General features: G+C 39.7%; 1 protein-coding gene and 1 long non-coding RNA gene across 6 annotated transcripts in view; one reads left to right on the top strand and one right to left on the bottom strand.

Moving 5' to 3' along the window:
* LOC120429711 (triple functional domain protein-like) overlaps positions 1–27,163 on the bottom strand; it is a 226,984-nt gene that overhangs the window by 175,361 nt on the left and 24,460 nt on the right. For all 4 annotated transcript variants that reach the window (XM_052709377.1, XM_052709380.1, XM_052709378.1 and 1 more), the window contains exons 3-6: positions 23,755–24,367; positions 14,944–15,606; positions 11,684–14,879; positions 11,292–11,620 (exon numbers count right to left, since the gene is read on the bottom strand). In XM_052709377.1, the coding sequence (XP_052565337.1) occupies positions 11,292–11,620; positions 11,684–14,879; positions 14,944–15,606; positions 23,755–24,367 (4,801 nt within the window). The remainder of the gene's footprint in view (positions 1–11,291; positions 11,621–11,683; positions 14,880–14,943; positions 15,607–23,754; positions 24,368–27,163) is intronic.
* On the top strand, positions 17,703–19,275 carry LOC120417453 (uncharacterized). 2 transcript variants are annotated; one of them, XR_005605466.2, is made up of 4 exons: positions 17,703–18,086; positions 18,545–18,696; positions 18,770–18,957; positions 19,014–19,273. It is a non-coding gene; the product is annotated as an uncharacterized LOC120417453 (long non-coding RNA). The 2 variants fall into 2 exon arrangements; XR_008212355.1 differs by lacking the exon at positions 17,703–18,086 and having other exon boundaries at positions 18,353–18,696; positions 19,014–19,275.

Below are 27,163 nucleotides of genomic sequence, written 5' to 3'. Positions count from 1 at the left end.
AATTCAAGGTTCAAATAGGCCGGATTTTTTTATTCTTAGACCTTGGCGTCTAATTTATAACGATTCTTTTGATATGCTCAAGTTAATCAAATTGACGGAAAATAAATAAGAAGAAAAAAATGCGAAAAACCATCCATTTATCTTACTAAGAACTCGATTGACAATTGATTTTTTTTTGTAAAAGTTATTCAAATAATCAAACATCGGAATTTTAAAGGGAAAATCGGTTAATTTTTTAACAAGGTTAAACTTTGCAAGTCGTTTGAACTGATATCTGTTTGAACAGGTGCAGCACGCAACCTCTGCCGAAAAAAAAAACTTTAAAAGATATCATGTCGTGAGGACGGCGACGAACAGTCAGTGTCAATGTGAGAAAATTTGCGTGAAAAACGAAAGTGAAAATCCAATCACCGCGCACACCGATCTGAGCATCGCATTTGCGAGAAGAGGAGTGCGAAGAGCGAATGTTTGGGTTTGCTCAAAGAGATTGCGTGGGAGCGAGAGCGCCGGCAAAGGCAGAGCAGATTCAAACGCGTTCCTGTTTGGTCAGTCAGTCGGAGATCAGTGCAGAGCAGTTTGTCTTCAGCCTCCGAAGAGAGTTGAAGAGAGCCCGGCGGAATGATAGAACTTTCAAGATTAACAAGAAAAAAAACATAATTTATGTTTAGGTACTTCTTTCGCACCAAGCCTCGGAAATTTCGATGATGAAATTTTATTTGTAATTTTGCAACATTGTATTCTTGTTCCCTCAGCTGACAGATTTCGAAATTCCAGCCTTACCAAGCGGGCTAAGATTTAATTCCATTTCAACTCACAGCGCCAAATCATTCAAATTTGACAGGGCCCTGAAAGACACATATTTAACACTCTGGTCAGTGGTTATTTTCTCCCGTCGTCATCATCGTCGTGTGTCACGAGGCGCTAAAAATAGCCGGGGCTTGGACGTTGAAAGTATTTTCCATTTATACATTCCGTACGGCTTTGTTCCGTTTTTGCGTCTAAATATGCTCTCATCACATCATCATCATCACCATCACTATTACCACCGCATCGCGCTTCCCTGCACCAACAGCATCCAACAGCCGGCATGATCGTCCATCATATGCTGCTGCAGGATGAAGAGCAGCAGCGAACAAAAAAAAGCTCGTGCCAAACTAGCAAAGGGAAGGTAAACAAGGAGTAAAGCTTCAGCAAATAAAGAGTGAGTTAAACCAATAGTTTACCACTTAAACTCGTTTAAATTCCTGTGCAATGGTTGCATTATTTTCGCTGCAATAAAAATTGTAGCCCATTGGAAGAAAAAGGATTTTTCTAGCTTATGGAGAAGCAGTGTACTTTATGTTTATGGGGCAACAGCTTTGGTGGAGACGCACGGTGAATCAAGGGAGGATGGAATTATTAGCCATCTTTAACATACCCACATATACAATCAAATTATCAGGCCGTTCATGGCTATTGTCCATGTTTTGCAAAATAAAAATTTTCCTATTTAGGTTGTTGCGAATATTTTTTCAATGTTGATGTTCAAGTTGCCAATTTACATTAGGCCGTTGCAAATATTTTTCAAATTTCCGCTTGGTCTTAAAAATTAGGGGGCAAAAAAAATTGTTTTTCCAAAGAACTTCAAAATTTCTATGAAAATACAAGTCTAACAAACTGAAAACAATCTAAAATGCATTTTTTTTTGCATTGATAATCATATTCAGCATGTTTGGGCTTGTTTAAAAATGTTTTGAATTTTTATGAAGTTCCAAGGTACAGCGCCGCAAAAAAAATATTTTTTGCAAAAATAAAAAAAATCGTCAATACTTAGATATGCCTATTTTATCACAGTCCTTCTTTTGGGCCTATCAGCACTTTGAACAAATTGATTTAAAAAAATATATATACCTTTACAGTGGGAGACATAAACTGACATAAACATACTGAAATTTGGACCATGCTAATTTTAATAGATGTTTTTAAGTTGTGATATTTCAGGCAAATTTGGACTTTAAAATAAAAAATAAATCCGTGAAAAAACGACATATCCATATGTATGTGTGTGTGTGTGTGTGTTTTTTTTTTTCTTCAGATAACGCCTTATTGCATTTTTTGAGCAATTCCATGCCAAATAGGGAATCGGTTGTACCGGACCCTCTCCGATTTCAATGAAACTTTGTAGACATGTTATCCGACGCTTATGTAAGCCATTTTTGTGTATATGAAGCCAGTTTCACTCGATAATGTCATTTGAGAAGGGCGTAAGCGTTTTAAATATTTTTGTAATTCGTAATTCAAATATTTCTGTATCTCGGAAGCCTCGGTCAAAGACAAACTTGTAGGAAATTTGACGGGCTTTTCGAAAAAATACACTGAAAGAAAAAAACACGCCAATTTTATGAGATTTTTTGATTCTTACATTTAAAAGTCAAATTTGAGGGTGAGCCAACAATTTTCTTTTCGTTCAAAATGTTTTGAAAATAGCCTAAGATGTTACAAAACGACTCACGAAAAATGCAGGATGAAGCAACTCACCAAAATACAAAAATCATTTACTGAAACTGTTTTTTTCAAGTGCTCTATACGTCAAAATTTTCAAAACCCAAATACGGGAAACGATTCTCCAGACAATTTTACTTACGATGCAACGGCTTCGAGATACAGAAATATTTGAATTACGAATTACAAAAATATTTAGTGAAATTGGCTCCATATACACCATAAAAAATAGCTTACATAAGCGTAGGATAACATGTCTACAAAGTTTCATTGAAATCCGAGAGGATCAAGAAAAAAGTACCTAAAAAAATCCTGTTTTGGGCTGGAATTGCTTTTTAGAAAATTCGATTATTTCATTATTGTATTGGTCCAATAACGACATTTTGATTAAAGTCACTCCATGGGTAATTCTCCACCAACTCACACGAAATCGGAAAAAAGTTGCCCCGTCCCCTTTTTGATTTGCATAACTTTTGTCCCGGATCACGAATCCGAGCTCCATTTTTTGGTATCTCGTGGCACAAGGGGCGGTACGGTGGGTCGAAAAAAGACGTGTTTTTCAATAATTTGCAGCCTGAAATAGTGATGGTTTGGAAATTTGGTGTCAAATGGAATACTATGCAAAATTGAACGCCCGATTTGATGGCGCAGACAAAAAAAACAAATATAGTTTCAAAAATTCTGCCATTTTTTGTTACTTAACTTTAAATGGTTTTAGGACATGTCATTTTATATGAAAATTTAATGTACTTTTCAAATCTGCAAAACCCCAGAAAAGGGTTTTGTAACATTGCAGGGTTATTTTTTAGAGTGTAACAATGTTCTACAAAGTTGTAGACATATTTTTTTAGTTTGATTTTCTAGTAGTATGTTATATCAATACTGTGTTTCAATAAAAATTGATCCTTAGATAACGGATTTTTCATTTGCCTCAGCAGCATCAAAACACCTCCCCATTTTTTCATCAGTCTGAGGATAACTTTAAAAAAATCAATTGTCGAACGCATTTGAGTGAATTCGCAAATATGTAGTACACGTTATCATTGTCATAAATTATACGAAAATTGTTCGCTAAATTTTAACAAAAAATAAAGGCTTGAAAACAGGCAAAAACATCACTCTTTCCCATTCAAAAATGTTTCTCCTTCATTTCCTCGAGGAAAACTCGACACAGAGTTTTCTTTCTGCAAACTGTAGGTGGAGACAAACTAAAAAGAAGCTGAATGAAGTGTTTCCATATGACTGTTTTCCCACACGTACTTGGCCCTGGGAGGAGCAAAAAAAAATTAAGCCTCAGTAAAAGCATGCATTACTGCAGGAAAATGTTCGCGGAGAATTCTTTTTGCCCTGAATTCCCGGTATGCGTGTGTATGAATACGAGACGAGCATGAAATATGAAATAAAAAGATTATGTCGCTGCACCGTAAGTGGGTGCTCTCGAGTTTTGCACCAGCAGCACCGGATTTCATTCCGTCAATGCGGAAAAGCTTTGGGCGAAGCCAGATGAAATTATTATGTAACGCAAATCTCTGTGCCCGGTGTGTTGGGGCCTCTTCTGGCTGGTGCCTCTCAGGTTGAGCATATATTCTCTCGCCTTTTATCTTATCACGCTCGAGTCTCAAAGCGAGGTACTCTCCTTTACTTGAACCTTCCCCTCTCCAAATGGTCCTCCTCTTCCCACCGCCGGTTCCCTTCGTGTGTGCTTTGCTTATCCTTAAGCGTCTCAACACATCCGCAAATATATACACACTAACGCACAAACACACACTTCCACATACCACTGCGGCCGGTCATAAACGTAAGTAAGTCCCATTTGCGTTCTCTTTATCACTTTGCATTTATGGCTCAATTTAGCTGGAAAGCATGCAAAAAGTTTTGCGAAAGTCATGAAAATTGTTTACGTTACGATTTGAGAAAATGTTCTTTTTTGCACTTGGGATAGTTTACAAAGTTGAAAGTTCTACCATCACTCACTAATAGTCATTCAATCAGGGGTTAATTATTATGTGTTGATAAAACATTAAAAACAACATTTGAAAATCCTACCAAAACCTTTTATTTGAGTTCAAGAGAGCTAAAAACGACAAAAAGTTATTATTTTTTTAAATTTTCCCGAAAATTTAGCTTTTGAAGCCAAATAAAATTATCAAAAACCAAATACGGAAGTCGATTCTCCAGACAATGTTACATAATAGGCTTTATACTAACCACTGTCCTGAGTTCAATCCTTGAGAAGTTACAGCGGCTTTAAAAATAAATCATTGGTTTTTTAATGGTTTTTGACAATTTCTATATGACAGACTTGATAATTCAGTCTCGTAAATATTTTTACCGGAAAGCTCGTCCAATTTCCCATAAGATTGTCTCTGACCACTAATTTAAGTAAATTAAGCTAATTTACTATCCTGGTTGGCGCGTCATTATCGTGTGAGCAGCAGCGCCGGGAAGATGGATTTTTGTGGCGTTCTTTTTGTGCTGTATTCGTGATCGTGTTCATATCATGCATGCGGTGAGGGGGGGTCATTGTGCTAATGAATATTATTGCGCGTCATTATCGTGTGAGCAGCAGCGCCGGGAAGATGGATTTTTGTGGCGTTCTTTTTGTGCTGTATTCGTGATCGTGTTCATGTCGAATTATGTGGAAGGTGCGAAGCCGCGTTTTAGGATTCTTGTGTCTTTGTTGTTTAATTTGTGTTTCCATCTGGAGTATTAGTTTTAAAATTATTTTCATTTTTTACAGCTTCCTGGAATTATTTTAAATCAAATGTCTACATGTAAATTTGTCTACTCACTATATGATTTATTTAAATGTTCATATTATTCCTTATCCTATTCCTATCCTGTAATATACCATCTCCTCATACCATATATGATCAAACTGCTTAAATTAACGAAACTTTCTAAAACAGCATGGGAACCATCTGGAGCATTTATATTTTAAATAACTGTTTTTTTACAGCTTCCTGGAATCATCTTGATTGTAGTTATTATATTTATTATATTTATTTTATTTACTATATTTATTATATTTATTATTTATCATTATTACAAAACTATATGCTTATTAGATAATACACTACAGACTCACATTTTCACTTACAAACATTCAAATCATTAAATACATTACGCACTCAACCATTTTCATCGGCCCGATGAAATTCCCTTAACCCCCATTCCAAACCTCCCAAAAATATTCCGTTCACTTTTAAAAGTCGCATGGGTTCCCTGCACTTTTGCCACTAGTGAACAACAAAAACATCCCCTCCCAAATCCCCACGGGACTGTATGGGCGTAGCCTTGGAGCACAGTGTGGAAATTTACGTTCTTAGATATTCTTGGTTGTACCGGGCAGCAATCAAATTGTCTAAGAATATTGAATTGACCATTGTGGCACCCCCTACAGCGTGGTGCAGACCCGTTATGCTATGCTATGCTATGCTATTAAGCTAATTTACTATCCTGGTTACTACCACCAACTGAACTACACTGAAAAAAATATTCTGTTGTCAGTTATGAGCAATGCAATTAGCACATATCTGTAAGCCCATACATTCAACTGAAATGTAGTCTAAGACAATCTTATGGGAAATTGGACGAGCTTTCCGGTAAAAATATTTACGAGACTGAAAAATCAAGTCTGTCATACAGAAATTGTCAAAAACCATTAAAAAACCAATGTTTTATTTTTAAAGCCGCTGTAAAAAAAATTGAAATGGTTACTCATGGTCACTATTTTTAGAAATCGAAAAACTGCAAATATTTCGCTAAAATCAAATTTTCGGTGGCTATATTTTGAAAACAGAGCCCTTTATCAAAAAATCTGTGAAGTACTTTTCGATTGGAAATTCAATTTTACATTAAAAAATTGCGTCAAACTTGTTTTTGCATGAAATTTCGATTTTTTTCCAAAAATCACTATTTTTCAAAAAATCATAACTCGGCAGCAGATTTTTTGACCATGTTTCTCCATGGCTCAAAAGTTGCGGGTTTTCGTCCCCTAAAAATCGATAAATCTCGAAAATCAAAAAATACGAATTTTGGAAAATTGATTCTTTGTAAAAAAAAGGTGATTAAAAAATCTGCAATTTTTTTTGTGTACCTATTTTTTTCTCAATATTTCTCAACAATACCTACAACTTTGCCGAAGACACCAAATTGATCAGAAAATTCACTCAAAAGTTACAGCTGTTTGAATATTTACGTACCATTTTTGTATGGACAGTAGCCAAAATTGTATTGAGACTTGTATGGGTGAACCAATGGCACAAAAAAGCTTATTTGGTCATACGGAAGGCCCCCACAAAGTTTGAGCCAAATAAAAAAAATACAAAAACAAATTGCTCCCTTACATTTCAGTTAAAAATAAATATTGTCAACAGAATTTAGAGAAAATTCGCAGCGTACTACCATAAAATAAAATTCAAACAAGTACCGAAGGAAGCTGGTTTAGAAGCCACCTTACCCATCTGAAACCCCATTGTTTCCAACGATGGTTGCAGTGTACCATGCATTTATTATGATGGCAAAAGGGGGAATACATCTCGACGATCCAAAGTACAAAATCATCACCGCAACAGCATAATTCGCCCCTCGGTGTATCGTTTCGTGCCACAAAACCGACCCGTGGAGGGTTTTTAATTTTCCCCAAGTGTCACTTATGGACTCAAACCCCCCTTTTCCCCATTCTTGCCTGTGAGGTTCCCTGTGGGGTGTTTGTGTGGTTGGGGGGAAAACGTGCCAGTAAATTGTCGTTCTTCGCCAAACACCTATTGTCAGGGTGACCACTCAAAGCCCATTTTCAAATTCCCGACTTTTTTCCCGACTTTTCCAGAATGCTCAAATAATAGGCATTTCTTATCTACAGAATGATTTCAAACATAACACTTTCTATAAGAAAAGTCAATACCCGAGAAGAAAATCACAAAAAAAAATTCAAAATGAATTAAGAAAAAATCCAACTATAGGCAATTTTGTAAATACAGAAACTGAACAACAAATAAAAAATACTTAAAAAATGGAAATTCATTATTATGATTCAGAGTAGAAACACAAACAATTAGTCTTTGAAATATAATCGAAAGATCAACAATACTTATAACTTCCATGTTATTTTTTAAATTGGCAAACGTGTACTTTTGATACTTCGTTTCAACTGAAAATGACAAAAAATTAAAAAAAAAATTTTTAATTTCATCATCATGATTTGATTTGTGTTGTCCCACTTATTTTAAGCAAAATGTTTGAAGAGACAAACTTTTTGAACAATTTTGCAAAAAACTAAAAAAATCTTGGATTATTTGTTACCAAACTTTACCTCTTGTATGATAAAACATTAATTAATAGAGATCATTGGATTCATAAAAAATATTATGAAAATCTGTGTCAAAGGCATCCAATATTCATTAAGATTTTGAATGTCTTATACATCTTTTCCATACTCAAATATATTGAAAGAGTGGAAACAAACCTTAAATTTAAAGTAAGTTACTAAAGCAGAATTCAGTGTATTCAATTGAAAAATTGAAAAAAAAATAAAATTATTCAAAAGTTGAAGAATTATTTTCAAACAAAGAATTCCCGACTTTTCCCGACTTTTTGACAAAAAATCTTAAATTCCCGACTTTTTCCCGATTTTTTGCGAATTTGGGCGAATTCCCGACTTATTCCCGACTTTCCCGATTTCCCGACTTGAGTGGCCACCCTGAATTCAATTATTGTGTAATGTCTGGCCGGGTGCGGGAAAATTTGATGGTTTGGGTGAAACGTGCGTTTGGGAGCAAATGTGCAAATTATGAGCCTCTTTTGCACCCGTTTAGGGAGAGGGGGTTTGATCTTAGTTATCATCCAGAAAGAGTACTTTATTAAACATTACAGTTTACCTTTTGACTCTTTTTTTTTGCTTCTGAAAGAGTGACATAAACATTGTACCTTGTTCTGCTAAAATCAAATAACATTTTGGCAGGTTGTTCCGGTGCTTTGGAGCAACTCTCCCATCTGTCTAATTGGCAACCCTGCGCGTTTTGACAGTTCACGCGTAGCGGCCAAACCACGTGCATTCTTGTTCACGACTCGAACGGAACGGACGCAAATAAACAAATAGTTTTAGTTAGTAGTAACCGCGGTCGTCTTTCCTTTCCTTCAGGATCTCGCGTTCCGTCGACCCAGTCCAAGGTCCAAACACAGGTGTTCAAAGAAAATGTATCTTTTATTAGACATTGGATAAAAAATTTCTACATTATTTGTTGAAAGAAGTAGCTACAATGCTCATTGTTTTATAAAATCAAAACAACGATATTTCACATTCAGGCATCGAAACGCTTGAACCGAATTAAATAGGTACAATTTTTTGCAATTTGTTCGTAAAACTAGGGGCAGGGGGGGCAGAATGGACCGCCTAAGGGAAATGCACCAAAAACCATAGAAACACATAAAAATTTATGAATCCAGTGTAGTAGGCTTATGCTTTGGAATGTTCCCTTCAATGTTATATAATTGGTTGATGAAAATTTTTTACTTAAAACTATTTTTGAGCCACTTTAAAAAAAAAGTTTTTTCGACTAACTTTCCAGGGTGCGGGGCAGAACGGACCACCCTGCGGGGCAGAATGGGCCACCTTAGAAAACAAGCCATTTCTTGTAATACAACGTTGAAGGGTGATAAGAAATTACTTGAGGGACCTTTCCATTATACTTTCCATGAAATTTGATCACTTTTATAAAAAATAGTAACTTAAAAAACAAAGATTTTTGAAAATAGTGTAAATATGTCGAAAAAAGATTTTTTTTTGCAACTAAGCGTCGAAACAACTAAAAAATCAACTTTTGTTGCATTAAACATGGTTTGTGAACCTACCAGAAGCGACATAATCCATTAAATCAAAAATTCATAACTTTTGATTATTTTTATAAGGCAGGAAAAGGGTGGTCCATTCTGCCCCCAAGTGGATTTTAATTTAACACTTCCACCACCAAGCCTCTAAATGATTTTCAGGTTCCGTTGTTGTTTGTATACCTTGGTAGTAGCATCTAGTAACGTTATAAGCATTGAGCAAACTTTTTCAAACAATCCAACTTTTCAGAAAGCTTATTTAAAAACCTCCAAAAAAACAACATTTGCGTGGTTTTGTCAATAAATTTACATTTTTGCTCATAATTCGAAAAATACTATGAATTCAAACGTCGTTTTCGGTATGGTGAAGTTATTTGACGTCCTTTATAAGACCCTTGCCTTACAGTTGGTCTAAATCCATTCTAAAGCCCAAAACCAAGGGTGGCCCGTTCTGCCCCCATGGTCCATTCTGCCCCCCCTGCCCCTACGCACTTTTTCTATCATTTTGGAACGACGAAATGGCCTACTTTTCTGTACCAAAAATAATAGATTCGAAAAGTAATACTTTTAGATACAAGAGCTAAAAGGACAGAAATGGATGCTAAAAATTCTAACTATTCAGAACTTGTAGCGAAAAGTAATACTTTTCAATATTGTTTTGATTTGAACGGTTAATTGACTAAACACATGAGCATTTGACCTAAAATTCCATTCCGAATTGCAAAACTTGTTGTATGCTACTTGTTGCAAAACTCGATTTTTTCAGCATTCGTCGTATTTATCCAGCTCGGTAAACGTTGTTGGATAAATGTACGACACGCGTATTGTTCAACTTGTTGCATAAACTACTATCTATTTTAAATCAGTCTTGAAGTTTCATCACTGGATACACCCAAACAAATGATTGCTGCAAAGCGATGTAAGCATATAGGGATAACATTAAAATGCAGCACTATTACAGACCGCTGCTTTTCGAGACCCCAACTTTGACGAATTGTAAAATGTTAACCGTTCAGGTCACTCCTGGGTTTTTTTTCTATACTATCACAAATATTAATGTAAGGGCCAGGTGACCTACCGGTTCCGTAAATCCGGATCGGTCGAAATTTAGTTTTACTATGACTTCATCCATAAAATAAGTCACGCTAAAATCAGCCAAAACTTACCTCAGGGATATCCCCTGATTTGATTCCTAAGGCAATAATGAGCATAAAATCGGTTAAGTTTTAAGGGTCGCTATAAATCGTAAAAGTTGGTGAAAAAAAATTTGTTCATACAAAAACGTCTTCTTTAAATCGTTAATAACTCGTCAGGATTAACTCGGGTCGTTTTGCGGTCTTCGACAAAGTTGTTTGTCATAAAATTCTTATGTAAAACAGTCCTGGAAATCGATTGAAGGGAGTTTCAACCAGGGTAGACCTCGGGAAACTAAGATATGGCCAGATTTTGACAGGAACTTTTATTCCGACGGTTTTATAAAATTTCCCTGTGGACGCAAACAATTCTAAGTGTTAATATAGGTAGTCGGTGCCCTCTCCCCGTGCCATACCTTCACACTTAGGAGACCCGGGAGGCGGAGTCTTGTCGCAAAAAGAACGATGCACGCCTGTGGATCCGTTGATGAAACCGCAAGGTTTAAGAGGGCCACATTATAAGGTGTTACGTCGATTCCGTTTTTTTTTTTCAGCCTACTACTAGTGCCCAACAATCAATTCTGACCTTACTGTGACCGGTTCCAGGTGCCTGGAGGAAGAACTGGCCACTTTGGTCCAGTAAAGAAGAGCAAGAATCGGTGGGGATCAGTGCGAATTGTATGTGTTATTTAATATTTATATGACTTATATATTATTCAAATACGAATCACTCTATGCTGCATTGGCATGCCACTGCTGAAACTCGTGTCTAAAAACACAGTCAAAATAACATTTTGCCAAACGGAACGCACATCAACCAAAAATCCATCCCAAACCCGTTCCACTTACCTTCTCACTGTCCGTAGTGTTGCCGGACCCGAAGCTCGCTAGCGAGCTACCATCCTGGTCGTTATCGTTCAGCGTGTCGTCAATGTCCTTGGACAGCCGCTGGCCCAGCTGCTTCGTGCCCACCTTCGCCGGCGACTTGAGCAGTGAGAACGACGTCCCGGAGAAGTACGTCTCCTGGATGACCTCCCGCAACCGCTTCACCCACATCTGCTTCGTCTCGAGGCTGTTTGCGCGCAGCACGATCCGGTAGTCGGACAGCATCGGTGCCCGGCCCGTCCAGATCGCAAACTTGCACTCGTCGCCCTCGATGTGCTCGGTGACGCCGAAATCTGTGGGAATGGAAAGGGGGTGTTTGAGTTTGTTGGATCATTTTTAGAGTAGGGGAGTCTTACCTGACGTGAGCAGCTTACTCTTGTAGATGTACTTGACCGTTCCGTTGGTGTCTTTGACCTCTTTGGAGAACAGAATGTACAGTTCGAACAGGAAGACGTGTCGTTCGCGTCCTTTCTTGATGAGAATCTGCTTGTTGTCCCACACGAGGAACGAGTCCTGCAGAACTACGTCGCCGAGGGTGTCGATCGGAACGTCGCAACCTTCGAGCAGTGAGAGGTGCATTACGTCGTTGGCTTTTTTGGGGACGTTCAGCATCACTTCGAGACCGTCCTTGATTTCGCCCTGGCCCTCGTCACAGCAGGATTGAAGGTCTTTTAGGAGCAGCTGGTACTTGGTTATTCGCTGCACCGGCTTGATGAGGAACGCCGGCAGCGAGTGTTCTAGTTTGTGTTTGCGTTGTACTTCTTCGAAGTAGGTTCCACCGAACTGGACCATGTAGTCGTTCGATTGGGGTTTGTTTTGACAGTAGAACACGTACATGTCGAATTTGGCCGCCCACGTCACGAAGCAGTGACCGACGTCTTCGGGCATGGTTTCGTACTTTTCCAGCTCGCGGAGAAAGATTTTCTCGTGAAACGCGAAGATGTCTTCGATATTGCTGAAGAGGATGTGTTCTTTGCCAACGAGGTTGGTTGGTACGTTGACGCCACTCTTGAGTTCACTCACAAACACGTTGATGCACGTTTCGAGGTCTTTCACGTAGGTGCGTTCGGTTTGGAGTAGTTCCGCCATGATGAATTCTTTTTTGCGAGCAGATTTGCGCTTTTCTTCGTTCATTTCTTTGGGCACTCCGACTCCGCCCGGGCCGGCCGCTGCCGCGTTCAGCTTTGTTTCCAGCGACGGATCGGAATGGCGATATTCGAGTACGGACGCGTTGGCTGTGGTGGAGGACGCGGACGAGATGCCACTCGTGGACGTGGTCGACACCGACGTCGTGGAGGAGGATATGGATTTGCAGTTAAGGCTACTGTTACTACTATTAATACTACTACTACTATTATTGTCGTCCTGTTGCTGTATTCCAGGTAGGCCCAACGATTTCTCCAGATTAGCCCGGTAGAGTTCCATCCGGCTGCTAAAGTCCTTGTAGCGATTATCGACGGTCGCCACCCACTGCTTGATGGAACTTGCGTGGGCATGGTGGCCCTTCTCCACCAGGGAGTCCGCCAATTGTATCAGCAGCTTGACCCGTTCACGCGTCTCTTTAGCTGTTCCCTTGAACTCATTGTGTTCCTTCAGCAGAACTTCAGTCTCCTCTCGGCTGCTGCACAGCTTATTGTTCCGGGAGGACAAGTACGCCTCTCCCGTGTCATGGATCCACTCGATCGCCTGTTTCGCCGATCTCTCAAACAGAACAAACTGCTGGCACTGATCCAGCCGCTTCTTCCGCTGCGTCCAATATTCGAGCACCTGAGTTTCCTGCGTCAGCAGCTTATCCAAGATCGATTTTACCCGAGATTCGCTATTCACAGTCGTTTTTATGTGATAAAACTGCAGCGAACGTGCCGCATACTTGAGGAATGTTTCCGCTGTCCTTCGTGCCAACGTGCAAGCCTTCAGGAAGGCCTCCTTCTGCTCCTGGTGCTTCGAGATGAGCTGCACGATCTGCTGACCCTTGTCACTGGATCCACCGCCGCCGCACCAGTCCTCCTCGCGGCGGTACTCCTTCTCCAAACTGTCCAGCACGCTGCACACTTGCTCGGCCGTTTTGAAAAAGTTCAACGACGCCGTCACCAGCTTGTGCCTTTCTTCGGCGCACGTGACTAGCTTTTGCCACTTCTTGGTTACCTCGTCGGCAATGTCCTTTATGCTCTGCGGGTCGTAGTGGTTGGCGTTCATGAGTGCATCGGCACGATACTTGACCTGCACCGCCGAGGTGTGCGTCCGCTCGATCGCCACCTGGAACTGCTCGTGCTCCTTGCGGAGTTGTTCCGCCTCCTGGTAGCTGTTTGGAATGGAAAAGTTCGCCATCAGCATCGCCTCGCCGTTACGGATCCACGAAATAACCTGATTGGCGTCGTTCTGGAAGTGGCACAACTGCATGGATTGTTCCAGCTTGATTCGTTTGGACTCGGCCATATCTTCCAGGTCCAGCTCACGATCGTGCAGAAACTCTAGAAGATACTGGACGCGGGTTTGCGCCGTCGTGTGAGGATCGGCCATGATTAGCACGCCTGAAGATTCAAACAATTGCATCAACTCCTGGCCGGTGTTGATCATCTGATAGGTCGTGGTCTGCATCTGACTAACCGACTCGTTGTGCAACCTAAGGACTTGTTCGGTCTTCTGAAAGTCCCGCGACACATCCGTATGCTGCAGTTCCTCGGCCCACATCTCCAGCTGGGAGCACACTTCCAGCGCGTCTCGCTCGAACATCCGCAGTCGCAAATACATGTCGATCTTCATCTTTCGCTGCTGCCACAGATTTTCGAGGTCCAGCCGATTTTTCTGAATTCGCTCCAACGCATTCTGCACCGCAGTCAGCGATCCCGACGAATCTTCCTCCTCGATTGCCCGCAGTTCTTGCAGGAGCGCCTCTCCTTGCGCGATAGCTTGAATGCACGTCTTCAGGGTGTTCTCCTCTTGTTCCTTGCATTGCTCCAGCATCCGCTCGGTCCCGTCCAAATGCTCATTGGCTAGATCCATCGACTCCTCGTTGGCCATTTCGGTATGAAGTTGTTCCAGCCAGGCGGAAATCTCCTTTTCGTGGGTGTAAAACAACACAGCCAGGTCCAGTCTCCTCCTCCGCTGTTCAACGCGCTCCGCAAACGACGCCACATTCGTCTCCAGTTCCCGCACAACCGAAAATATTTCCTGCGGCGCAACCTCCCCGGACCGTGCCAGCTCTTCCGCCGCCGCCAGGAGCTTCTCCGCGTTCCGGTACGTATTTTGCGCTACGTTCTCAAAATGCTCGTGACTGGTCTGGTAGATCTGCGCCTTTTGCAAACTTCGCCCAATGCCGCGGTTCTTCCGCAGAAACACATCGCCGTGGTTCTGCAGCCAATCCAGCACCTGCTTCACGTCCTCCTGGAAGAGGCGCAACGCAAGCTTCTGGTGCAGCCGCAGCTTCCCTGCGTGCCACTTGCTTTCGAGGGCCCGGTGGTGGCCAAGGATTTGGTGGATTACGGCCAGCACGTGGGACGCACCTTCACTGTAGTCAGCCGCCGGATTGCCACCATTGAAGTGAGAGTTGTCCTAAAAGGAGAAGAAGAGAAGGGTTAATCACAGTCATAATCAGAACAACAAAAATTGAACTCACATTCTTCCTCGTGTTGACAGCCGGCGGCTGATTGCAGACCTGCACCAGGTGATCCAGCTGGTACAGCAGCTTCTTGCTGGTCGAGTGCACCTCCGTGTACGCCTGGCACATCGCTTCGTACAGCGACTGGTGCGTCCGGATGGCCGTCTCCAGACTCTCCACGTTCGTCGGCGTTGGAATGGTCGCTTCGCAGGCCGCCGCCCAGCTGCTCACGCTCTCCGTGTACTGTTCCGCCTTGTGGTGGAACACCACCGACAGCGATAGCACCGCCGTCCGCTCGTCCAGCGTCGTCACAAAGTCCTTCCACGTCTTGTCCAGCCGCGTGGCCAACGTGCGGATGTGCTGCGCCGCGTAGTGACTGCTCTCGATCAACTTCCCCGCCACGGCCAATATCCGGTTTATGTTGAAGCTCACGTTGCGCGATGTCATGGCGAAGCGCTGGTGCTCCTCCTGCAGGTTCTTGGCCAGCGCGTAGTTGTGGCCAATCTCCACGTACGTCTCCTGGAACACATCCCGGTTGTGCAGGATCCAGTCGAACATCTTCTCGCAGTCCTGCTCAAACAGCCGCAGCTGGAAGCACTGATCCAGCGTGGTCTTCTTGTGCTGCCACATGTTCAACAGCTGCTGCTGGGCATTCCGTACCGTTTCGAGCTGCTGAAGAACCTGCAAAATTTAGAGCAAAAACACCCGGCATTAGTTGAATTCGGGGTTACACAAAACGCGGTCATTGTACGCCAAACCAAAACAAAGAGGCAGCGCGCCACAAAAGATGATTAAGTTTAATAGCCCAACACGTCGAATGTATTACGTACGTCAAAAGAGCGCAGTGCCACCACCTAAACCTACACTCGCTGTGATACATAATTGATTCACTTGCACTTTCGACGACGACGGCGAACACGGACTTGTGGAGGGTAATAAAAAAGGAAAAAATTGATAGGTGCTAAGCCAGGTGGCGGAGGGCGGATTTAAAGCCGCAAATTTTTCGTCAATTCAAAGGCTTCACAGCTGCGAGGTGTATAAATATGCGGCTGTGGCTGTATTATTTCACAGGTTCCAGTACAGTTAGCAGATGATAATTCCATCAATGTGATGTAATGCTACTATACTAGCGATGTGGGTTACGTTTTGTGTTTGTTTAGCGGTTATGTAAAACAATAAAGTTTCCAAAAAACGTGAATGACATCTACTGCCGTTCTACGCATAATTGTCCCATACCATTTTTGGTCGATTTTGACTTTTTGTCATTTTTAGGTTTAGTTTGAAGTTTACTTTTCGAAAAACACATAAAATCTAGTACTACAACGTTTTACTTCTACGCATAATTGTCCCACCAAGTATTTTCTTTCACGAAATTATCAGTTTTCCGAAGCATTGTGTCTTGTTTACCTATTGTATAGCAAGATGATTACAAAAAAGAGTGATAAACTGCTAACTGGTATGATTAGGGACGTCTAAGCTGAATTGGGACCCACGGGACAATTATGCGTAGAAACACAAAAAAGGTCAAAAAAAAATTCAAACGCGTCTTTCTCAGTTGCACTTTTTTAAACATGGGACAATTATGCGTAGAACGGCAGTCTAACCAAAATAACTTTTAAACTCCGTCAGTTATTTTGAGCAAAACCCACAACGCACTTACAGAATTTTGTGAATCTCACTAAAAAATTTTAATCTAGTGATAGGGTTGCCACAACTTCAAATTAAAGGCATCTTGCGGGATTTCATAAATAGGGGAACAATATTTTATGATTTGGTTCAAACTTTGTGGGGGCCTTTCCTATCCTATGACCACCAAAGCCATGTTGTGTCATTGGTTCACCCATACAAGGCTCCATAAAATTTTGGCAGATGTTCATGGTACGTAAATATTTTAAAATATGTAACTTTGAAGGAATTTCCTGATCGATTTGGTGTCCTCGGCAAAGTTGTAGATATTGCAGGTAGTTAACTGCCGTTCTACGCATAATTGTCCCATGTTCAAAAAAGTGCAACTGAGAAAAACGCGATTGAAATTTTTCGACCGATTTCTGTGTTTCTACGCATAATTGTCCCGTGGGTTCCTATCCGCCCTACACAGAAAAAAATATGTAAATTTCCATGTCATGTAAACCATGTTTCTAATGTAAACTTACACAATGTAATGTTGAAATATAATGTAAAAAGTCAAATGTCATGTAATTGGTTATGATGTAAGATAAAATCTCATGTAATTGATGCATCGCATGTAAATATTCCCACGTTTGCTCAATTTTGACAAATCAAAACAATGTAAATGAAGAAAATAATGTAAATGTTGCTAATGTATTTTTTTGAAACATGTAAAGTTCAAGCAAAGAGTGCTGCTGCGGATGACAGCAAGGAAATCGAAACAGTTTTGTTTGGTGCTTTGTTGAGAGATTGTTTACGTTTTACGATCAATCGGCTTTTGTCGAAATAAGTGTTTGAATGAGTTGTCAGTAGAAATGGTGCAAGTTATCAAGTGCGTCGTCACGATCTTCAAGAATCGGCGTCGAAATAGGTAAATATTCGATACTATTGGCGATGAACGAGTTGATTTGTTTACATTGACTCCACCCTCCAACTTAATCATACAAATTTGTTGCCGGATCCGGAAAAGCATCGGCAGCAAATTTGTATGGTTAGACGTTTGAGGGTGGAAGCGAAAAATATTGGGCAATTTAACTGCTTGCCAACAGCGCATCTCTTGTTTTTTTCCTACTGAAAAATATATTCGTGTTTAATTACCCCGTTTTCCTTTTGCATCTTCCACAAAAAAAAAACACTGCAACGAATCGGCTTGCATAGTAATGCATCTGGGATTCCTAGGTGGGACAATCCAAAAGATAGCCTCAATAATCACGGCTCGAGTTGTTTCCGGTACGACAAGCTGTGGCGAAGTAGTTAGCGCCGTCAAACTAGTGTTTACTCTCGAACAGCTGTTCGAGGTCACGCAGGACAATGACTCGGTGGAACCAAAATCTAAGGTTGACCGATGCTGTTGGTGAAGGTATCGGTTCGGCCGGCATCGTAAGAACTGGGTCCAGATAGGAACTACTGGGCAGGGCACATCAACTCGAAAAACGCGTCGCGACTGGAACCCGAGAATCAATAATGTGGCAATTGCACTACATCACAGGAAGGTACACAATCTCCGCATAAAAAGCAGTTATTATTCTGGTCATGGTTACATCACTGTTACAGCAGTTATTATTACAGATTGTCTAGGGGAAACAGATTGGTCGATGCAAAATAAATCGGCACTGGCAACGTATGTTTTGCGCTTGCAACACTGCCAGTTTTGCTGGGCGTAAAGGGCGGTTGGTGTCCAGCGCGTTTGGATCTGTCAAACATTGGCCAATCTGTTTCCCTTGACAATCTGTAGTAATTATTCTGGTCAAGATTTGAAACGTCAAAATATTTCTCCTGAGTTGCACGTTGAGGAGAAAGTAGTCATTTCGTGAGTCTATCAAGGGTTAAACTGAATATAAACTTATTGTTAGCTTCTAAACATGTAACTTGATGAAGCTTTAGTCTGATTTGTCTTACTTTTGTTTCAGCGTGCACTGTTTATTTTGATGCTGATTCACTTTTGACGTAGGACTATTTTGTCCGGTTCTGCTGACGGCATAAAATATCGGACGGAGCGTCAATCTTGATGTCGGGGATCTCGCATGCCTGTGACGGTTTTGATCCTGGCCTCAACTCGAGCAATAGCATCCAGCCGGGAACGATGTTCCCGTCGCACTCAGTGTAATAAGTTTCTTTTGGTAAAAGGTTTTTCGTTCAAAATAATCATCGAGAATTTCTTTTTATCCACCTCCAGTAAACAGTGCGCTGCTGCGGTTTCGTTATCATCGCAGATTTGTAGCCTTCGATGATGAGTTCGCTTCCGGTACGGCGGCACCTAGCTAAACGAAACGGCGCGATCGAGCAGTACGTTGGAGGTCAAATTTGTATTTGTAATTAGAGCGGTTTTACCCCGATGGTCAACAGATTCGGCACGCTCAGAAGGTAAGCTGAACCCTAGAATTACCTTGGCACTTAGTTTAACGCAATTTATTTTCCAGAAACTCCAGGGGCCCTTCGTGGATGCGTACATTTTCAAGATTTACGTCCATGAGCCGCATGCTTATTACCGAACAAAACTCCTCCCGCGAAAGGCGTGCGGCAAACGATCCACGGCACCAACATCAGACGTCAGTTTTGGCAGAACCAGTCGACGACATGATCATGGTAATCTAACAGGTTCAGCTATGGTCAGCCGATGACGTTTCAATAAAAACCGTGAGTAAAGTAAGAATTCTGTGTTATTGTTTTGCTAATCACACTTAGATTCTTGAAAATTTGTTCTCAAATTGCTATTCATGTAAAATTTAATCACGATAAGGGAACGGCATGTATTTCCATCGAACACGTAATATTAATCTTAGACTTTCGATAACAGTTTGTAGAAAGCTTGTTCAACTGGAGTTAAGCAATAAATAGTTCAGAAGGAATGAGCAACAAGTTTCTATCAAAAGTTTTGTAAATTAATGTTTTAAATAGTGAGAATTGGCAAATTGGATGGAAATACAACCAAATCTTTAACCGGCCAAACATATAAGAATGTCTTGTTAGAGTAGAAATAAAACAATTCATCCCTCCTTCAAACCTTGTTGAATTAAGAGTTTGATACTTTTCTCAAAAGCCTTCATTTGTTTTGCTTTTCTAACTTGGAGTTGCATAGTTTTGTTTTGTATTTAGCTTGAAATAATAATAAACCAAAACTATAAGCATGATTGTGTTTCAAATATGCATTCATGCTAAAAGAAATCGTGATGCTTTTGAAAATTACATTAGATTCGACCAAGGCGGTTCGACCTCATCTAAAGAGTTTTGTTTACTAATATTAAAAGGCCATATCAGCAATGCTCTTATGCCCATTAAAAATTTGGATTTTTTTTAAATGCCCGCTTATAGTTTAATTTCAATTTTTGAGCAGAGAAAGCATTGTTGCAACAAATAATTATATTTTTAACCCTCGGACGCTTTTTGTTACAGTTCTGGTTAAACTTTTCCTTGGTGAGGTTTCCATTCAACCAGGTTGATTTATTCTTCAAATAACATATGTATTGAAACGAAGTTGACTTTATAGCTGTCGGCCACCATTGCTAGTACCAACCACTAGTGTCTTCCTTTTTATCTACAAGGACTTCGCCGCCCTGGGCTCCTAAGTGTATGAAAGTATGGCACGGAGCGACGGCGCCGAATACCCATATTTACACAAAGAATTTTAGAGCGCCCGCCGTGGGATTCGAACCGGCGACCTCTGGATTGTGAGTCCAGTGCGCGGTCCGATTGATCCACACGGGCGGGACGATAACATATGTATTGCTCCGTTGAATCTGGAATCTAAAGCGGAATTTTTTGGTTCGTGTATTTTTACATTAGATTCATTGGAAATTTACACGACTCTACGAGGTTTTCAATTTCAATATTTACAATGAAAGTCATGTAAATTTCCAATGAAGTTGATGTAAATATACATCATTTATCATGATACCTTTTGGTACATGATAAATAATGTAAATCTACAGGAATATTTTTTTCTGTGTATGTGTCCCTAATCGCCCCAGTTAGCAGTTTATCACGCTTATTTGTGATTCTCTTGCTATACAACAGGAAAACAAGACATAATGTATGTATGTATGTATGTATGTATGATCCCCATGCCCGCAGGCAACTTGGTCCTGGAACACATGTGAGCGCTAGGTGAACAATTCGATCATCTTTTACTCCGTAATCTGTACACCCACGTGCATAAGTTTTTTTTTTTGCGCGAATTTTAGTGCTACAAATACCGGCGCATAGATCAAAATGGGTTCCCTCTTCCCTCCCCAAGCGCCGGAAATTTGTAGCGGGTGTAGGGACACTTCGCATAGACGCCCTCACTCCCATCACGTCACTGAGGGTATGGAGCGACGAGAAATTAATAAGCATGCCCCCTCAGTCGAACCTTCATTAGAGAAGCAGGCAATCCACAACTCACAGCGAACGACCAAGGGAACACCCTACCACGTATATAGTAAAATGGCGTACTTGTCTTCATTGGAATGTATGAATGTTAGAATTGATGAAAGGGTTATTTGAAAAAAAATATGGAAAGCTCTCACCAAAAACACGCAATCTTCAAAAACAGCTTCACTCCAATCGTTTCGCCACGTTCCACATGAATCTTTAGATTTCTTGAGTTCTTGTCTTGAATCTGCCTTAATCAGCAGAACTTCCGGCAGTAGACCTGATCCAGCACGATATACAGCAAGCACCACACGACTTTGAAGTGCTTGGACGATGATCATCACCCCTATCTTCGTCAGTTATTCTTGATTGACGTTGTTGTCGGTAAGGATCAGCCATCAAACACGTCCCCAACGCCGTCCTGGATGTTATGTTGCAGGAACTCGACCCACAGGAACGCTTGAGTTAATGGCCACTTCGCAATTGTTGTTCCTGCGGCCTGCCTTTCTTGTTCCGTTGTCGCAGGGCCAAATTTCTCAAGTTCCATTAAAAAAAGCTTCCAAATTGGTTCCACCACTTCCACTGTAAATGACTGGCACCCGAGAAGTATCGAGATCTTCGTATTTTAACTTATTTCACTCATTTTCAATAAAATTTAAAAATTATCGGAAGGTCGAAAATGACAGCAAACGAAAAATGCGTCCGACCACAGGCACAGATTGCTTCGATCTCCAACAGGAAAACAAGACATAATGCTTAGTAAAACTAATGATTCCGTGTAAGAAAATACTTGGTGGGACAATTATGCGTAGAAGTTTGACGATGGGACAAACAGACTTGGTGTTGTTTTTAATGAGTTTCCGAACAAAGTACCAAATTTTATGTGTTTTTCTTAAAGTACACGTCAAACTAAGCTTAAAAATGTAATAAAGTCAAAATCGTCCAAAACTGACATGGGACAATTATGCGTAGAACGGCAGTTAAGTACTTCAAAAGATATGCTACAAAACGATTATAACCAAAGTCCGGAAGATTGTAAAAACCTTCCCAATGAGTCTAAAAGATTGAAGATCTGACAACCCTATTAAAAGTTATAAGCACTTTAGTGTTATTTATACACTATTTTGAAACCAGGTCGACCGAGTCTCAGATATTTTGATAAAAATATCGTCCGAATCTATCATACGAATTATCGTTGGGTGGGGTATCAAAAGACCTTGCCGATGAGCCAGATAGATTGACGATCGGAAACCACTATCAAAAGAAATGTGTGATAAAATTTAATTTTGACTGAAAAATCTGTGTTTTTTGATTTTTTTAATAGTGCTCATGATTGTCCATTCCTACATTTTTTTCGGAAAGTTTAGAAAATTTCCAATAAAATTGCCTAATAAACATTGAAGATTGGATCTCTAGTTGCTGAAATACAGCCAATTAAAAAAAAGAAACAAGAAAATTGAAGTTTTCTAAGTCTCATCATCAATCCCCATTTTCTAATGCCAATATCTCAACAACTAATTGTTTAATTTTCAATGTTAAAAACTGAAACATTTGTAAAATTTTATGATCTTTTCGAAAATAATGTTTTGAAAATTTTGTTATTAAGACTAACATTTCAAATGAGCGTAATATTGAATGTTTGGCCCATTTGAAATGTTAGTCTTGATTCTAAAATTTTCAAAATGTTTTTTTTCGAAAAGATCATAAAAATTCACAAATGTTTCATTTTCAATACTAGGCCATGTTATGTTATTTACATAAGGTTTTGTTATTCGTTATTATTTAAAAGTTATTTCCGCCTCCTCAGGTTGGTCATTGTTATTGTTAATTTCAATTAGGACAAGTGCACAAGGGAAACCTGTTCGGCCATTTAGACATCCTCTAGTACAGCGATTCTCAACCTTCTTCTAGGCTGGTACCCCCTGCCATGTAAATCAAGTAGGCCCGGTACCCCCGTTGAGAATCGCTACTCTAGTAGAAAATTTATAAAACTATTGCATCAATCCTACAATCTAAAAGCAGTCAAATCAGCGATGTTACAGACTGTTTGTTCCATCCAAAACATTGCGTTCAATGACTTCAAACTGCAAAAAAAGTGCACTGATATGTAATCGACGGTAATGCAATACGATAATGACACCACCAAACAGAGAAAAAAAAATCCAACTCGATCCAACCAAAACGGCCATTAATGATGCGCGCAATGCGCAATACCGGAGAGCGCAAAAAAAAGGGGTCCGGTCCGCGATCGTCATTACACTCTTTATTAGCGATTCCAACAAATCATCAAAAAGCAGAAAACAGAAAAAAGCGCGCGAGATTACAATTTTGAAAGCATCGGGGAAAAATTGATTAGATAATTTCCACCGTCAGTCATTCATGCCCCCGGCTCGCGCGCGCTCATTCGCATGGCGTTTATGGCGCCCATTCTTCCCATTCTTCTGCTGACCGACCAATTCATCAGCAGCCGGCTCGGCTCTCAAAGCCAAATGGGCGGCGGCCGGCCGGGAAAAATAAAAGTGTGAGGGTGTGCGAGTGTGTATACAAGAATCAGCTTAAATCCGAATTAATTGCCATCGCTTGTAATGAATAAACAAGAGTGAAATTTTTCGTGTTTTCCCCGTCATCGTCCATCTCTATTTTTTTTTTCTCGCAGATCGTGGTCCAATTTTCATCGTTGGCGTTCGTGTTGGCCACCTTTTACGCTGGTTTGGAGCGGATTTTAAAATAGTCTCTAGTGCCGCCACCACCACATTGTTTACACTCTGGGAAATGCGGATTATTTTTTACGACCCTCATCGGCGTACTAACCTGGTTCAGCGCGGAAGAAATATCCGGATTGTGACACTTGGAGGGCGACGACGTCGAGTGGCAACTTTCGTCGTTCCGATTCGAGTACGAGGTAAACTTCCCCAGCAGCTTTTGACCCTGCAGATCCAGATCCTCGATCGGCAGCTTCAGCACCTTCCGCTTCATTTCGTTGTGGGCTTCGCTGCTGTGCTTGGCACTGTTAACGTCCTCCGGAAAGTCCGAGTGCTGCAAGTCCTCCTGCAGGTCATCGATCCGGTCCAGAATGTCACTCGCCTGCCACAGAAAATCTTCGAACGCCACCCGCAAATCGATCCACAGGTTGTGATCGTAATGCAGGAACCCATCAAAGTCGGACGTCAGCTGCGACGGTTCGACCACTTTGCTCAGCAGATTGATCGAAACCGTGGTCGTCTCGAACTTGTACTTGCTGCTCGCGATCGCCGACCGTTGCTTCTGCCAAAAGTTGTCCGGCTTGATGATCACCGCCTGGTGAATGTGGTCCTGGCCGAAGCTCTCCTGCAGCACCTTCAAGATCATCTTCGCGCTCGCCGCCGTGTTGCTGTTGCCGCGCATGTCGATGACGATCGTGAAGCCATGGCTTTTGCTTTCATCGCTGGAAGTTAATAGAGAAAAGAAACAAATTGAATATTTGTACAGCTTTTTGAAATAAGATTAATAATATTGTTTAATTATGTTCGTTCTACACAATGGACTTGGCGTTTGAATTCCTACTGGAAACTAGGTGTCCGAAGGCTTGACAATGTGAGTCAATCCAAACTTATTTTAAAACTTGCTTCCGTCCACTCCGGGATTCGAACTGATCAGACAAATCTCGTCTCGAAAAATGCTAGTGGGGCCAACCACTACACCACCGGACCAGGCGTATGTATGTATGATCCCCATACCCGCAGACAACTTGGTCCTGAAACACATGTGAGCGCTAGGTACACAAATTGATCATCTTTTCCTTTTAATCTGCACACCCACGTACATAAGTTTTTTTTGCACGTATTTTAATGCTAAAAATACCAGCGCATAGAACATAATGATTTCCCTCTTTCCTCCCCAAGCGCCGAAAATTTGTAGCGGATGAAGGGACACTTCGCATAGACGCCCTTGCTCCCATCACGTCACTAAGGGTATAGAGGGACGAGCAATTTATAAGCATGATAATAAGCAAGTTGCGAGCCTCAAAGAAGTGTAGGCAATTTTTTACAGAGTTACAAAATAATGAAAAAAATCATAACTTTTCATAAATAAATGCAGTCTTATTAAAAAAAAATTAATGCAATTTACTTTTTGCAAGCTACAAGTACTTTCTTTTTTTTCGATAAAACGAGCCGAATCCAACTTATACATGGTGTCGATCCAAATCCCAAAATAAAATTCCCTGACTTTTCCCTGACCTCTCCAGACCACAATTTTTTTTTATTTTCTATTTTTTACTAACATATTGTTTAGAGCGTTTTTATGGTTTCAAGCATTTTCCTTTTTGAATATTGGAAATTTAAGATATTGAAAAACTTCAATGACCTTTTTATTTTATTTTTCTAACAATGGATTCTACAAAAAACTTAAAAAAAAATATTTTGTCAACCATTTTTTTCTTATAAAAAAAAAAAGGTTTTGGAGACAAAAACTTGAAAAAACATGTAATTTTGCAGAACCTTAAGATAGATTTAGAAAAATGAAAAAATAAGAAAAATATACAATTAGGTTTGAATTTTTCAAGCACATGTTTACGGTTTTAAAAAAGATCTAGGTTTTTTTCAACAATGTTTGTGTTTAAAGTAAACAGTTTTCTGGAAATTTGAAGAAAACATCTTCTTAAATAATTTAACAAAAAAATATTTTAGCTATAAAATTTAAAAAAAAAATTCTACCTTGACCAGAGCCTACAGACGATCAATCACACGATCAATACATTTTATAAAAATACAAACAAAATACAACCTGTTCGAGCTTTTCGAAAAGTCATTATTTATCAAACTTTGATATTTGGGTGTTTTGGAACAGATTCCAAATCTAAGCTCAATCTGACCACGAGAACTCCACCTTGTAAGCCCTTGAATGTTGTTTGGGATAAATATTTAAAATGTAGTTGTACAATCCCTTAAATCTCGGATGTTGGATCTTAATTAAAGTTGAAACAACTTTTCCGAAGAGACCATATTTTATAAATTCAAAACCCAATCCACGCAAAATCCGCGTCATTTTAAGAAAAATATTTTTGCGACAAACATATCAAAGAGTTTTATAATAAATTCAATTTTTTAATCTTAGAACGCAGAATCTTGAAACGCTGATAATGTATTTTTGCTAGGATTAGGTTAACTAGAGGGAAAAGCCAAAAACAAACATTTTGGCAAAAAAAATCAAAAATTTCAACATTAAGAAATTTAAATCTAAAAACAGAATCAAAACTTAATAAAGAAAACTAATAAAATTTTAAAATTGTCATAAATCCTCGATCTTGAGATTTTATATTTGAGATACAGTTCATACTCGATGATCTTACCAAAGCGTCACTTAGAAAAATCGAAGCAAATTTTCCTACATCTTCTTTTCAAAATTTCTCTAACCGAAAAAATTATTTCCAAAAATACTTCAAATTTTAACAGGTTTTCTGTAATCTAAGATGGTAACAAAAATGACGGCATTCTAGAACCTAGGAATTTAAGAATTTAAGAATTTAAGAATTTAAGAATTTAAGAAATGAGGAATTTAAGAATTTAAGAATTTAAGAATTTAAGAAAATAAGTATTTTGTTCTCTTGAATTGTTTTTAAATATGGATATTTTTTAATTTTTCAGATTTTTTAATTTTCAATTTGAAAATTTCGGATCGTTTATTTTTTTTTGGTTTTTTAATACTATTGTTCCTAATTTTAATTTCCTAAAATCTGAATAATTTAATTTGGAATGTTGGAGCTGTATTTTTTTAATGTTTTGTTTTTTTTTTTATTTTTCTTCAAGAATGTTTAAATTTAAAAAAAAATATTTCTGCTGGTTGAATCCCATCTAAAATTCAAAGGCGGAGGCCAGCTTTTGTTACGTCCAATGAAGCTCATATTTGGGATATAAGCACAGTACACCCACTGGAACATGCCCAAATAATAATTTTTGTTACATCCAATATCTGTATCTTCAGGAAAAGTTTAAATTATGATTAAGATTCACAAGATTAAAATTGAATGTATCCAGTATATAAGAATACTAAATAAGGTTAAAAAACATTACTCAAAACTTAAAAGAAATTAAATATTCAGAGTCAGTATGTTTAAAAATGAGTTGAGTGTAGTAATACATTTATTTAAGAAATCTTCAACAACACATTTAAAAAAAATATCTCTTCATAATCTTCATCTTCATCTTTCGATGTTTCTTATTGAGAAAATACAAACAAAAAT

Source organism: Culex pipiens, chromosome 3 (genome assembly GCF_016801865.2).
Source record: "Culex pipiens pallens isolate TS chromosome 3, TS_CPP_V2, whole genome shotgun sequence".
In the NCBI taxonomy this organism is placed as follows: Eukaryota; Metazoa; Arthropoda; class Insecta; order Diptera; family Culicidae; genus Culex; species Culex pipiens.
Note: the sequence above shows the minus strand (reverse complement) of the source record. Positions and strands in the feature narration are given on the sequence as shown.